Below are 17142 nucleotides of genomic sequence, written 5' to 3'. Positions count from 1 at the left end.
CCGGAGTCAAAAATCGGTGATAGGAAATTAGTCATATTTACATAGAATAATGGCTTTTTGTTTTTTAAAACTGAATGTATCAACAAGGATATCAAGCGAACCAGCTAGGGGCGAGCTGATATTTGAGTTGATTATGTAAGTATCATAAAATAAAATGCCAATATTCTTTAATCGGCAATTTGTCTAATCAACATGTTTCTTTGGTTGAGAATACGAAAGAAAATGAAATAATTGGTAAAACTATAAACCAGAAATAGATAGAAATAGCTTTATTGTGAGAAATATTGTTCGTGTTTATATTCGGGTGGTCTTCTGTATACACCGTAATCTGATACTTTGGCGTCGTGATAATGTAGAATTAACCTAAATTAAAAGAAAAATAATCGAGATGAATGCAATAGTCATAGAACATGGACATTTAAGTAACCAAATATCCTTCACCAACATACAAGTTATCGTGAATTGTCAAGTAACCAAATACTCTTCATTTGAACTCTGGTAGATAATTGTCTCATTGGCCAATCATACCACACCTCCTGATCTTGATATAAGTTATCTTGGACTGTCAAGCAACCAAATGGAGGGCCAATTAATCAAATATCTTCCACAAACAAACAAGTTAGTATGGATGGTCAAGTAATCAAATTTCCATCACAAACAAACAAGTTGTCGTGGAGGGTCAATTAACCAAATGTCTTTCAAAAACAAACAAGTTATCATGGAGAGTCAATTAACCATCTTCCTTCACAAACAAACAATTTATCATGTAGTGTCTATTAAACAAATATCTTTCACAAACATACAAGTTGTCGTGGAGGGTCAATTAACCAAATGTCTTTCACAAACAAACAAGTTATCATGGAGGGTCAATTAACCAAATATCCTTCACAAACAAACAAGTTGTCGTTGAGGGTCAAATAACCAAATGTCTTTCACAAACAAACAAGTTATTATTGAGGGCCTAGTAACCAAGTATCCTTAACAAACAAACAAGTTATCATTGAAGGTCAAGTACCCAAATATCCTTCACAAACAAACAAGGTATTATGTAGGGTCAAATAACCAAATATCCATCACAAACAAACAAGTTATCATGTAGGGTCAAATAACCAAATATCCATCACAAACAAACAAGTTATCATTGAGGGTCAAGTAACTAAATGTCTTCCACAAACAAATAAGTTATCATGTAGGGTCTAGAAACCAAATATCCTTCACAAACAAACAATTTATCATTGTAGGTCCCATAACCAAATATTTATCACAAACAAAAGTTATTCTGGAGGTTCCAGAAACCAATTTTCCATCACAAACAAACAATTTATCATGGAGGGTCTAGTAACCAAACATACATTACAAACATAGAAGCTAGCATGATAATTGACAGAATTAATACCGATTGTAAAACAAATTTATCACAGATAGTGTAGACACATGAACCGTCTGCCCACATTCAGAAAATTAGCTATTCCGGATTTTTTTAAGGCGACAGTAATTTACCAATGTTAAAGTTCCACAAAAAATGATTAGGGAGAAACAAAGCAAGGTAACAAACAGAAACTGAGGGAATCGCATGAACCCGAAAAGGAACGAAATCATGTGCGTCGACAGGGTAAGCGTGTCCTGTTTTGCTTGTATAATCAGTCATGCAACTTCCATCTCAGTAAAACTGTCACAATCGGGAATGGGACACAAACGGTAAAGTAATGGATCAGACGACTTTACTTGTATCTACAGTTCTAAGAAATCATTTGATAGTGAGTTGAAACAAAGACACATCGTACCGGGCAACTAATTCGTGATGGTGAACGTAAAACCTATGTTGTTTTGTTTTTTTTCGTTGTCGTAACTCTGTTGTAGCACTTTATGTGTATGAGCATGCACATCCTCGGGTTTATTTAAAGAATCAAACAATGTGAGCTCATTGTGTATCGTAGATTTTGAATGCGCTTCTGAATGCATGAACGAACAGCGTGTTTTAATTAAATTCGACCATCATTTCTACTTATAAAATACAGTAAGATGATCCCAATTGTTCAAGGTACATATATAAAAACAGTTTACTTTTTGATTGGTGTCATTTTACCTAAACATTAATGTGAGTATTGTCTATCTTTTTTCTCATCAGTATCAAAGTACCTTGATAATGGAATGTTTAGTGCCTTGGTAAAGAATTCTTGGAATTTTGCAGTATAACCAGGATTTACTTCTTCACTGAACTTCATTGCCGTATCAATATCAACAAACGCTATTGGATCCCGGCTACCATTGTGTATCATCCTGTCACCAGGGGTTACAGACACATATATAATCTGGAATATTTACACATACAATTGAAAAGCTAGACTTGATATATGTATTTGTCCTTTCGATGTCCAATTGTTCCTCGTTGAATTTTGATTAATAGTTGTCTCATTAAAGAGGGGGGAAGGGGTCGGACCTTTATCGGGACTCCGGGATTGGGTGTTTTTAAGTTCGGGATTTCGGGATTGATCCTTTTGGAATCCGGGAATTCTTTTTTCGAATTTCGGGATGTCGGGATTTAAATTTCTTTAAATTCGGGACCTCGGGATTTCACGTTTTTAAGCCCGGGATTTTGGGATCAGGACCCCTCCGACCCCCTCATTAAATGCTGTAATATTATATCTCTTTTCGTAAGTAAAGTTGTGTTTCTGATAGCATGCGACACGTTGTATGTAGCTGATTTAATGTTAGATGCACAAAAGTACCTTCATAAAACATTAAGTTAAAAAGTAAAATAGCAAAAATACCGAACTCCAAGGAAAATTCAAAACGGAAAGTCCTTTATCAAATGGCGAATTCAAAAGTTCAAACACATCAAACGAATGGAAAACAACTGTCATATTTCTGACTTGGTACAGGCATTTCCTTATTTAGAAATGGTGGATTAAACCTGGTTTTATAGCTAGCTAAACCTCTCACTTGTATGACATTCGCATAGAATTCTATTGAATTGACAACAATGTGTGAGTAAAACAAACAGACATAATTGGTAAAGTTGTCAAAAAATTGGGGTACAGCAGTCAACATTGTGTTTTAATCTTAATAAAAAGTATTAAAAAAGAAATAACTATTTCCACAAAGAAAAATAAAATGACATATAGACACTCTACAGACAAAGTACATAAGCAAAAATGAAAGAGAAGAGTACATAAAATGACAAAAGCATAATAACAATAGATATTTGAATTTAATGAGGACACTGGCTTATATATAAAAATAAGAAGATGTGGTATGATTACCGACCGTGCGAGGGCTTTATAGCTAGTCAAGGTCGTTAATAACCTCCATCATCATCATGATTGCCAATGAGACAATCCTCCACAAGATGCCAAATGACACAGAAATTAATAATTATAGGTCACCGTACGACCTTCAACAATGAGTTAAAACCATACCGCATAGTCAGCTATAAAAGGCCAGGAAATGACAAATGTACAACAATTCAAACGAGAAAACTAACGGCCTAGTTTATGTACAAAATGATGAACGAAAAACAAGATGATCTACAGCAACAAACGACAACCACTGAATTACAGGCTCCTGACTTGGGGGAGACACATACAGAATGTGGCGGGGTTTAACTAGTTTGAAGGGAACCCCCCCAAACCTGGGACAGTGGTGTAACAGCACAACATAAGAACAAACTATAAAAATCAGTTGAAAAGGGTTTAACTCATCAGATAAATACATTGCAGAAATACATCTTACAAAAACACAGAGTGGACATGGCAGGGTACTTATATATCCCCACAACAAAAAGACACTAAGTACAGATCTGAGTGTACTCGCAGTTACTGACAGCTAGTTCAAAGTTAATAACAACTAATAATAAATATCATGCATCTAAGACAAAAATATCAATCAGTACACATCCGGTATCCAATGCATTTAGTGTAAAAACGTCAGAGAGAAACATGAACTTGTGCAATGCCAAGAACTAGGTAGCCGACTAATTGTAGAGCCATGAATGTGCATTTTTATATAAAAATAATACTTATTTTGATGTTAATTACTAGAAACTAATAACAAAAATACGTTGTTATTGATTATAGTCTGTTAGTTTTATACGATGACACAAATTTAGGAACGCCTCTATTAGTTTTGAATAATTATTATTACGTGCTTTTAATTCTTAAATGTGTAAAGCACATTGAACTTTCTCACTCATAATACTTGACATTGACTGTAGCATCTGTTTAACTATTAACAAACATTTTGATTAACAAAAAAAAATCGCACCCGCCATTCCTATTATAACCATTGCATGTAGGGAATATATAACCATTGTACATATTTTAATTTGTACATACTATTGCATGTAGGGAATATATAACCATTGTACATATTTTAATTTGTACATACTATTGCATGTAGGGAATATATAACCATTGTACATATTTTAATTTGTACATACTATTGCATGTAGGGAATATTAAAATAGTTTGAATATTACTGCTGTGCCAGATTGTTGTATTTTTCAGCTTATTAGTTCATGCTGCGTGGAAGATGTTGATGAAGTGATTCATGATGGACTTTGTATAGAGACAGAATGATTTTTATAGCATTGATTATGTGGTGAAGATTTAACATTTGGTTTCGTTTCTATAGTGCTGGTTATACATTAACAGATTATGAAATACTTTTTTGTTTCGTATTTATAAAGACCACACATCTAAAAAAAATTATTTTTCATATCGTAGTGTTTTAAGTTAAAAGTTAGTTGTTAGTTTCAGCATTAAAACTAGGAAGTCGCAGATCTTTTAAGGAGAGGCTTTTAGGGAGACAATAAACGGACTTTCCCCCTCTGGCAAATGGGTATAAAATTATTTCCTAGGGTTCCCTGTTGCCATAGAGATGAATCTCCTCTACTTCTGGTAGCGCGGATTAGTGACATCAGTGCCCGGCACGTTATCATCAGTATGTAAAGAAGAAGAAGAGCAAAGTGGAGGTGCCATATCCGCAGTACACGCTTTTTGCAGGTTGTTTGCAAATGAAATAATCGGACAAACTGTTGTTTTTGCTGAGGTTTGTGTAAAAGAGAGGTGAAGGATACCCGAGGGAAATTCAAACTCATAAGTCGAAAATAAACTGACAACGACATGGCTAAAAAAGAAAAAGACCAACAAACAAAAAGTAGTACATAAAACACAACACAGAGGGGGGTTCTCCGTCCAGTCCATTCTTGAATGTAGGAAGGATATCTTATGTTATCCTAGGGTGACCGATAAGCTCTTTTCAATTCATTGAATATCGGGTTGTCTCCCTGGAATTGGCAAACGTTTTTATCTGCGGCCTATCAAGTATCCACACATACATGATTTTATCTGCGGCCTATCAAGTATCCACACATACATGATTTTATCTGCGGCCTATCAAGTATCCACACATACATGATTTTATCTGCGGCCTATCAAGTATCCACACATACATATTTTATCTGCGGCCTATCAAATATCCACACATACATGATTTTATCTACGGCCTATCAAATATCCACACATACATGATTTTATCTGCGGCCTATCAAGTATCCACACATACATATTTTATCTGCGGCCTATCAAATATCCACACATACATGATTTTATCTACGGCCTATCAAATATCCACACATACATGATTTTATCTGCGGCCTATCAAGTATCCACACATACATATTTTATCTGCGGCCTATCAAATATCCACACATACATGATTTTATCTGCGGCCTATCAAATATCCACACATACATATTTTATCTGCGGCCTATCAAATATCCACACACATACATGATTGTGTATTTATACTTGTTGTATTATTAGTAATAAATATTTTGTATTCATTCTAATGTGTATTGTTACTTTTCAACACCATTGGTCCGTTTATCAATGCATTAAAAAGCAGCTTCAAAAATGCGTTTATGTCTTTATGATTTTAAAAACAATTACACCCCAGTTCTATTGTTATACTTCATAGTTTCTATTTCTGAAACAAGTGTAAATTGAATAGATCTATTGTTACGAATAACAATGGATTTTGACCACAGGGTGTGACGAGCGGGGTTTCTGGAAACCCCTGCTTCTACATCCCTCAAACAAAGTCCATTGTTATTCGTAACAATAGAAATTGATTATTTTTTAAATAGCATGAACATAAGAAATTACTAATAGTGTTCACTACAAATTGTTTCATGATATTGAAAAAACAGATTTTAGGAAATTCCAATAAGCATCTATTTTGAAAAATAATCCTTTAAATACTCCTTTGCTTGAAGGTAATTTTTTTTATCCCAGTCATATGTCTCTATTCTAAAGCATTGATCTTTTAAAAAAATGGGGATTCTAACTCCCGGACGCCCCCCACCCCCTCGGTTACCCAGTGGCCGATCCGGGGTTGGGGTTCCTCGGGTTGGACCCGACTTTTATTTAAAAGATCAATGCATTTGAATGGCTGGACCCCCCCCCCCCCCTTTTTTTCTCTTGAGTTGGGAACCCTCGGCTGGATCAGCCCCTGATTGCCCCCAAAAAGGGAGTTCCTCTATATTAAATATTGTATGTTGAGCTTGTCTGGTAGTCGGGTTTCTAATGCAGACACACCTATCCCTTAGTATGTTCGAATATGAATGTTTGTATGTTTGTTTATTCTCGAGAAGAGGGGGGGGGGGGGCTTTTGTTTTTGATAAAATCGTACGATATAAAATACAGTTATGATTACCTTTATTAATGATGACTTCCGGTTAGCATGGCGGCGCCCATGTGTTTTTCAAGAACAAGTATAAATTAACCAAATTGTGGCCTGAAAACTGAAAGTATGAACTTTTAAATATAGCAAATAGTGAAATGTAAAGAACATATTACAAATAGAACTATCAAGATGAAAAGCAGAATTGCGGATTAAGAGCAAAGCATGCCAAGTCCAAGAGCGCCCCACAACACGAGGTTTAAAACGGGCACCATGCCCTTTCAATATACTCCTGGATCAAACCAAGGAAGTTTTACCTTATCAAATGACTCCTTATTTCTTTGGAGAAGAGCATTGATAGTTAGATATATCAAAATAAGTGGAAATGACCCGAGTACAAGAATTTTATGGAATGACTATGACCGTAGTTCGCAAATACTTCAAATCTCAGACTCTGACGATAAAAACAAATTTATAAATAAACAACCACATAAAGATTTATTTAAATCAACTGTGTCTGTTAGTGTTGGGAAACAAAAACTGTTTGTTGTAACAATATTTTATACAACAAAAACTGGCATGGTTCAGGGTCAGGCTTCAAATACCTGGCTCCAGACAGAGTTCAAGTCCATCAATGAAGTGATTAACACTATTATAGAATTACAAAAGAAAGACAATAACAATTATGATGTAGATAATCTTTTTGGCGAAATACAGTCAAACATGTGCATACTAAATCAAAATCCGAAAAGGGACGAAACAAAAAGGGACGAGAGTGAAGAGACACAAGTAAACAAAAACAATAACAATTCAGATCAGCTGGTAACATCAAATAAGCCTCAGGAGAATATCAACAATAAGAATATGAAACAAGGTGAGGAATTGTTACTTTCTAATCATGAACATGATGAACAATCTATTACATGCCAACTGCAGAAACAAAAGACGGAAATAACAAATCTTACAAAAACTATTCATGCTCTAGAAAATGAATTGGTGGAAAAAGATGCAAAATTAGACTTATTTATAAGTGCATGTCAAGAACTTAAATCAAGGGTCGACAAAATGGAAAAAGAAAAGATTGATGAAGATAAAATGTGTATGCAAATGAATATTATTAAAGAGAAAATAAAACATGAAATAAATGAACAAATTCAAGTTAAATCTACACAATTAGAGCAACAAAACAGACAGTTAGCTTTAGAGATGAGTCAAGAAAACAACATCAATAATGCAAAAAATATAGAGAAATTAAATGGAATTGAAAAAGAAATGAAAGAGATGTGTGTAAAATCAAAGGAAAAATCTGAAAACTTCACTAGTGATAAAAATATTACTGAAACTCAACAATTAATAGCAGATCAAACTGTACATGTAGCTACTAGAAACTCAAACAACAAATCACTGACCAACGTTGGTAGCAAAACTAATGATGAAAACAACACCATGGTTTATAATAATAACAACAGTACGACACATTCCGCCACAGCTTCAAATAGCAGCTCAACAGAACAAATCAAAAATGAAATGAAAGACATTACAGACGTATGGATTATAGGATCTTCGATCATTAAAGACTTAGATGCAAAAAAAATGTATCAATACAAAAGAGTAAAAGTAACTACTTTACATGACAAGACAGTTTTTGGTGCAACTAAATTCATAACATCAGGCAAAGTAAAAGCCAAAAATATTGTGTTCCAGATCGGATCAAATGACATTGAAGAACGACAGACAGAACAGGTCATTATGGAGATAGAAAATCTTATACAACAAACTAAAGAATGTGTACCTGAAGCTACTATAACATTTGGGGAATGCCTACCAAGAATTTACAGGGACAAACTACATACTGAAGAGTACAATGAACGTGGACACATTCTAAATCTAGAATTGTCAGAACTGTGCAAAGAAACAAATTGTCATTTCATAAAATATGATTATATTAGTCCAGATCATTTTAGAGATGGCAAACATCTAAAAGGTTATGGTATTGCAATACTTGTTAGATGTATGAAAAGGGTCATTAATCCTTTAATTGGTGTAAAATCAGGGGATAGAAGAGATCAGAATATACATGGATCTGATTATAGAAAAGTACCAAATTATGGTCAGAAAGGTGTGCAATATATGCATAAAAATTATCAGGCACACACTGGTAATTATATGAAAAAAGATCAATTTAATAGTTACTATGGTCATAATCAAAACCAAAACATGTTTTCACAAAGTAATCATTCTAATAACTATAGGAAAGATCAAGTTGAGGGTAATGGAAACAGAGATAGAATGCTTGAAATGATGGAATTTATGCTCCAAGAAATGAGAAATATGAGGTATTAAGTCATGCAATATCAAATGTACATGTAGGTACACTTGCATTTTAGAATGTAAATATTCAAGTTTTGATAAGAAGATTTTAGTCTAAATAATAAAAGGATTAACTAGTATTATTACAACAATAAGATGATTAAAAAAAAAAAAAAAGTACATGTAATGAGATAAAATTGCTTATTTTTCAATATACATTGTACATGTTCGTGATGGGTGTTTAGAAAAATATATTAGTTTCATGAAGAAATGTAAAAATATCTGTATATATATTTTTTTGGGTGATTTATTATGTTAAAGTTAGTTCTACAGAACACTTGTAGTATTCAGTTAGTTCTACAGAACACTTGTAATATTCATTTTAACAAATGAAAAGAGTTATTTCCCTTAGACTGCTGTATTGTTAGCAGTCATGAATTAAAAAAAAAAAAAATATTTGGAACTATTATTGCAGTTTAAATCTATCATGTTTATAGAAACATTAACCAAACTGTCTAAATATAATTGAAGGTTTTCAGGCTAACAAGAATGTTTAATATATATCTGGCACTAGTCAAAATTAAAAATGAACAGAGTTCATAAAAAATTGTCAATTTCCTCATGGAATGTACATGGCCTTGGGGATAAGGTGTTTCTGGATTTTTTAAATAAAGATATAAATATACTATTAGAAACCTGGAAGGGGGGATCAGAAGATTTTAAAATTGAAGGTTATAACATTATCTCTAAAATACGAAAGAAAACAAAAAAAGCCAAAAGACATAGTGGAGGCATTATAGTCACAATTAAAAAACAATTTTACAAGGGGATTTCTTATCTTAAAGATGCTACGTCATCCCAGAATAGATTATGGTTAAAGCTTGATAAGTATTTCTTTGGACTTAATCAAGATATATATCTTTGTGCTGTTTATATTCCCCCTTTTTCATCAGCACATTATGATAGTGACTTAGAAAATCTTGAAAATGAAATTAGTTCATTTTCTATTGAAGGACAAATTATTTTAATTGGGGATTTTAATTCTAGAACTGCAATGAAAGCAGATTACATAGAAAATGACTCAGATGAAATAAATAATTTTGATGGTATTGACCTTCTTCCAGAGAGCTATATAACTGATATTGAAATCAGAAGAGTAAACCAAGATAACACTTTGAATACATTGGGGAATAAATTACTTGAATTATGTTCATCCTCAAGGCTACGTATACTCAATGGCCGTTTTTTGGGAGATTCCCTAAGATATTTTACTTATATGTGTAATACTGGGTTCAGTACAGTTGATTATGCCATTGCAAGTGAGAGTCTCCTGCCTGAGGTAAAATACTTTAAAACAAATGACTTTACATATTTATCAGATCATGTTCAAATAAACTTATATATGAATTGTTCTATTATATCAGATACATGTATGAAGAAATGTCTAGATGAAAAGAGACGGCATTTGATTAAATCATTCAAATGGACAGAATTGTCATTTTCAAAATTAATTGAAAATGTTAGAAAGGAAAGTTTAGATTTAGAGATGCAACATTTTGATAGCAATAAACTAGGCGTTGATGGTGCAACTGAAAAACTTACAAAAATTTTACAAAATATTGCAGAAAATACATGTAAAGGCATATCTAAACCAACTAAAAAGAAAAAGAAAAAAATTAAACAAGTATGGTCAGATAATACAGTATATGAAACAAAAAGACAAATAAACTATATAGGAAATAAAATCAAGAATAACTTAAATGACAAAAGTTTAAAACCTAAATATTTTGAATTATGTAAAAAACTAAAAAAAATGATTAAACAGAAAAAATTTGAATATCACCAAAAACTTTATAAATCACTTTCAGATAACTTTAAAAATAATCCAAAAGAATATTGGAATGTTCTAAAGGCAATAAAAAAGAAACCAAATATTGAAGAAGATATTCCTGAAATTTTAATGAATGAAAATAAAATCATAAAACATTTTCAGGATCAGGGTACACCAACATCATATGATAAACCCTTTGTAAATAAACTGGAACGTGAATTAAACATTCTAGAGGATAATATTGAATTGAATATGGAAACTAATGCACCAATTACATTTGCTGAGGTAAAACTGGTCATTTCAAATCTTAAAGTAAACAAATCAGCAGGTCCAGATAGAATTGTGAATGAAATACTCAAACATTCACAACCTGTGATAATTAATTCTATTGTAAAAGTTTTTAATTTGATTTTAAAGACAGGTAATTATCCAGATTCATGGAAATTATCTTTCATGATCCCTTTACATAAAAAAGGTGACAAGTTAGACCCTAATAATTATAGAGGAATTTCTCTTATAAGTAATCTACCAAAACTTTTTAATGCCATATTGAATAATAGGCTAATCAAGATTGTTGACAAACAATTAAGTGATTGTCAGTTTGGTTTCAGAGAAAATCACAGAACAGCTGATAGCATCTTTTTATTGAAGTCCTTGATTAATAAATATCTACATAAAGAGAAAAAAAAGATTTATGCCTGCTTTATAGATCTGAAAAAGGCTTTTGATTCAGTATGGAGAACTGCTTTACTTTATAAATTATGCAAAATGGGAGTTGGCAGGTCTTTTTACAGAGTTATAAAACAACAATACTTAAATACTAAATCATCTTTGAAATACAAAGATTATGTATCAGAATTTTTTAATATTGCTAGAGGGGTTAAACAAGGAGACACCCTCAGCCCCACTTTATTTAATGTCTTCATAAATGATATTGTAAAAATTTTTGAGGGAAATGATTCAAGTCCCCTTAAGCTTATAAATAGTAAGGTGGGATGCCTCCTTTTTGCAGATGATCTTTTGATCCTGTCAGAATCGAAAGAGGGTCTTCAAAACAGTTTAAATAATGTTAAATTATATTGCAACAAATGGCAACTCTCTTTAAATACAAACAAAACAAAATCCATGATTTTCAGTCAGTCCAAACAAAATGGTGAAACATCACATATTTACTATGAGAATGAAGCCATAGAGAGCGTATCAGAATATTCATTTTTGGGAATGTTGATAAAATGTAATGGAAATTTATCACAAAGTACCTTAGAGCTGACAAAAAAGGCAAAAAAAGTATTTTTTGCAATAAAATCCTATACTAAATCATTGAATAATCTACCTATAAAAGTAGCAAATAACCTTTTTGATTCTTTAGTAAAACCAATTATGACCTATAATTCAGAAGTAACATATTTGGATACATATATTTCTTTTCATAGAGCCAAAAACAGAGCCTTATCTTCAGGAAAACAAATTAATCAACTTGATTTTACAGACAAAACCCCTATTGAAAATATGCATCTTAAATTTTGTAAATCTACTCTAGGAATAAGAAAAAATGCATCCAATTTAGGGGCAAGAGTTGAATTAGGAAGATTGCCTATAGAATGTTTTATTAAAACACAAACCCTTTTATATTTAGCTAGACTATATAATAATAATATTAATCCATTGATAAAGGAAGCTTTTTCTCTAGCACAGTCTCTAGATTTGTCTGGAACTTATTCATGGTATACATATGCAAAGAATATTGTTGAAGAGACTAATATTGACCTTAATATTTTTTCTAATTGTAAGGACATAAAAGATGTAAATAAAATAAAAAACGATATAAAGTTAAAAATGAAAAATAGATATGAAGATTTAATTGAAACTAAATTTGAAAACATTGATGATAAAAGTAAATTTTATCTATATAAAAAACTTTAAAAGGATTGCAAACTAGAATCTTATCTAAATATATCTAATTTTCAGATAAGGAGATTGATCACTAAATTTAGACTAAGTGATCACGCCCTCTTAATTGAAAAGGGGAGATATTTTAAAATCCCAAGAGAGGAACGACTTTGTCATAAATGTAAAATACTAGAGGATGAGAAACATTTTTTACTCTATTGTGATTATAATAAAACACTAAGAAATGCCTTTTTTGAACACATATGTACTGAAAATAATAACTTTAATAATTTAAATGAAGAAGAAAAAATTCATTATTTACTAAATCCATCAACGCCTTTACAAACAAATAAGTTAGGATCCTTCTTGAAAAAGTCATTAGAACTGAGGGCAGGGGACTCTTAACAACTTGTTTGTTTTTATAAATTTTGATGCTGTTTTTATTGTGTTTTTTTATTTTTTATATGTATGTATATATGTTTATTGTGTTAATACATGTTGGTCACAAACTGTAAAGTTTATAAGACAATAAAATATTTGATTTGATTTGATTTGATTAAACTAATACAGGTAAGTACTTTGGGTTATAATATTGCCTTTATCTTTAGTCTCCTCTACCAAATCCAACGCTTGCCACAAAATGTCGTCCGTCTTATACCCGTCCATATTGACAACTGTATACCAGGAGCATGATGTATTTTTTGTTTGTAATAAGAATACACTAAACAGTCAACCTATCCTGCTGATCCATATTGGCACATGGATTTAACGGGAATATGCAAATCAACTTGACATTTGTAAAATATACTCACTTGTCAAAGTTTGAACGAAGATACTAGTAACTAAAGAAAGGTTACTAGTAGGGTTTCATGTAATAAAAAAATATTCTTATATATCATGGTTTGATTTTGTCAATAAATATGCTATCGTTTTTTTGTTTTTTTGTTTTTCATTTAATAATCAATGTTAACAAATATAGGGTTTAGAATGGGGTGTAAGTTAGTTAAACACCTCAGGATACGGCGTGTCTGGATGAGAAACCCCTCCGGCCTCCGACCGACGGGGTTTCTTATCCTGTGCTGAAATATATAACTGAAAAAAAAATCATTATGGATTATCCCATGGTAGTGTTTGTAACTGGGCAATAATTTCCTTTAATGATTTAATTTTAACCATTTTCATAATTAATTTAAATTAACCATTCAGTTAAAACATTTCAACTTTCCAGACGCAAATGTTGAAAAACGGGACAGAAATAAAATATCTTACAAGACATAAACATGTAAAAAATAAATATATATTTCAGCTTACTAAAAATATTTTCATAATGTTACTTTGACATCATTTCTTAAAACTAAGTCCCAAACATAATTGCTCAGTTGACATGTGTCATCCTCATGCGATACGAGATAACTATAATTCTGATGCAATCCCGAAAAGGGGGGTCATCACAAACAAACATGACATTAAATTGTCATTATACGAACTAGAACAAACAGCTCTATGTTGCTTTGATATTCATCAATTTTCAGGAAACATGTGAAATAAATTTCAGGTCCATTTCATTATAGTGCCTAACAAGATTGTGTGAGGTAGACGAAATTGACCTTAAAACGATCGTATTGTCTTTTGATGTCCAAAAATAGGCAGATCGGACATATAAGGACTTTATCTAATGACTACATTAATTTGGGATTTATTATTATTATAATAATTTTTATTCTAATGAAACTGAAAATTGTATTTTTTTTTAGGATAAACAACAATTTTACCTGGCGTAGCCGTTCATAAATGTTTTTCTGCATTTATCTTCGAAAAATGGTGTATTTAATGGAATAGAACGTTAATACAGTAAACTTTCTCTTTTTTCTCCGCAATAGGCTATCAAAAATAATTTATCTAATGTGTATGTGGAAAATTATGTGAAAAGATAAAAAGTGGCAATTGTTACCTTTCATACCTTAAGTTTCGTTCATCTGATTCTGACCAATGCTTATATACTAAATATCTATTTATATGCCGCTATTATTGTTGTTGTTACCAATTATGTAAATCAATTGTATCTGATTTTATGCCCTTTATGGGCCCTGTAATTTGGGAAATAAAAAAAAAATCTATTCATTGATAAAACGTAATATGGACTGGTCCAGTGTCCAGTTTGCAGGTCATTTAATTTTCTGTACACATTCATGCACGCTCTGATTTAATCAATATACTCGTACGAAAAAGCATGAACAGTTTGAAGGTAATCTAATAATAACTTAATCCAATCAAATTGCATAAGATTCAATAACAATGTCAAGTCCACATCATAATGAGTAATAGAGGTAAACTGGGTAGGGAGAAAATGACAGATATTTCAAGTTAATATTTATGCAATAACGAATTAAAATTTGTCAACCAAAAATTTTGCTACAATTTCAAAAACATGTCGTTCTGTATGGGTATAGTTTTCGGATCTTTCATTAGCGTATTTAAGGCTATAAAAAGTTTGGGCTTCAAAAGTTCACACAATTATTGACTTTATACAGAAAATTCGTCCTTGTAAAACATTTAATAGTTAACAAATGATACGCGATTTTAAAGTAAAATTATTTCTTAAAACACTGCAAAAAATTTCATTCATATTGATAAAGTGGTATCGTCATAAAGTGCGTTGAAATGAACAGTGGTATAGCAAACATCGAATTCCCTCACAAAATGTTATCACACACTACAGTAAGGGGAGTCAGTTAAGTTTGTCTATTTTTAGATACTATACAGGTAATCTTTTGACACTACGTATACAACCTGTGTGACCTGTGTAGTGATTTTGATTTTACGATAAATTCATGAATGAACGATAATTTTATGAATGAACATGAGCACCTGACCTCTTTCTTAAACACCTATTAAACATATAAAACCGTATTTAATGAGATAATTCAGTCAAATTTTCAGTACTAAATCAACAGCTGAAATAATTCCATTTTTTGATGAAACATCGTACGAACGGAGAACGGAATCGCAGGTATAAAAATGCACTTTTTTCCCTTGTAATGACCGCGGATCTATAATTTTTATAGATCGGTTGAAATCCCAAAACTAATTTGCATAATGGAAATTTAGGCGATAGCAATACATCGGAATGACCTCAAGGTCATCCTCTGTAAAAATTAATGAGATGACTTCAACTTTGATAATTACTTTATAATAAACTGTTATTGTATCTATGTTTAACGATTCGATAGATTGATAAAGATATCAATGAATAATCAAAATACCTTAAAAAATGTTCAAAAATGATATTATATTTTGTAGTGAAAAGGTTTAATTCAACCCAAGCGTTGCAAGAAATGCTGTTATGCCAGCAACGTCGTTCTATAACGTTAAAAGGTTATAGTTCCCGCCAAAATTAAATAATATAGATTATTTCCGTTTTAGCGGATTTAAAACATCGGTGACCCCCCTTTTTTATTTATGCTTTTAAAATCTTACCTGAAGCTGCAACTTTTGCAGAAGTTTGAAGGGAAAAACATTAGTAGATTTTTATTATTTCAAGAAAAATCTATTATAAATAGCAATTAAAAATGGCGGGAAATGTTCAAATGCCTTCAAAAATAAGGAAACCGAGACAAAAAAATGTTCATTAGGTACAAGTTACATTTGACTGTTTTTGTTATTCCAGTTAAACATGGTTTTTCAATAAGTTTGTCTTTTTTTAACAACTTAGAGCGGTATTTCTATATTTCGTTATTTCGCGATTCTTTAAGTTTTGATGACGTCATATCTCGAAAACAACATCGGTGACCCCAATTTTTTTTTCGCCTAAAATATCTTAATAAGTATGATCTGTCTACATGCAAAATTTCAATGAATTATTATTAGTAGTATAAATAGTGTGATTTCCCTTTAAACCATTGCCGTGACGTCAGCCTTTTCATTTACCGTGGATTCTTTTTCTAAAATCAACGCTTCCTAAATTAGTCGCTGAAATGGACTCACCAAATCATATTCAATTGTTTCCTTTTTGTGTCTGATTTCATTAAATTTGAATTAGTTAATTTACTGATTTCTGTTCACTAATGGAATTAATTTAAAAACTTACCTTTAATTTTTATAATTTTTATATGCCTTCACTGGGAATCGAACCCCTCCTTGAAATCTGTTATATGTGACTGACATCAAGACACCGATTAAACCTCTCGGCTACCAATGGGTTGCAATCTAGATGTCTATTATTTATAGAATAACTAATCGAAGAATTCAAATAGAGAAAAATATTCAACGAGTGACCGAACAACACATTAATTCACGAATGCGCGTAGCGCATGAGTTAATTATCAGTGTTGTTCGGTCACGAGTTGAATATTTTTCGATATTTGAATTCTTTGATTAGTTATTCTTTTTATTGCATTGGCAAATGGCTTTTTTTAATGAAATTAATG

General features: G+C 31.6%; 1 protein-coding gene across 1 annotated transcript in view; it reads right to left on the bottom strand.

Moving 5' to 3' along the window:
- Positions 1–254: 254 nt before the first annotated feature.
- LOC127704368 (MIF-like protein mif-2) overlaps positions 255–17142 on the bottom strand; it is a 30813-nt gene continuing 13925 nt past the window's right edge. The window contains exons 3-4 of the mRNA XM_052208401.1: positions 2140–2312; positions 255–363 (exon numbers count right to left, since the gene is read on the bottom strand). Of these exons, the coding sequence (XP_052064361.1) occupies positions 270–363; positions 2140–2312 (267 nt within the window). The 3' untranslated portion in view covers positions 255–269. The remainder of the gene's footprint in view (positions 364–2139; positions 2313–17142) is intronic.

The sequence above is a fragment of the Mytilus californianus genome, unplaced genomic scaffold, assembly GCF_021869535.1.
Source record: "Mytilus californianus isolate M0D057914Y unplaced genomic scaffold, xbMytCali1.0.p SCAF_6, whole genome shotgun sequence".
In the NCBI taxonomy this organism is placed as follows: domain Eukaryota; kingdom Metazoa; phylum Mollusca; class Bivalvia; order Mytilida; family Mytilidae; genus Mytilus; species Mytilus californianus.
Note: the sequence above shows the minus strand (reverse complement) of the source record. Positions and strands in the feature narration are given on the sequence as shown.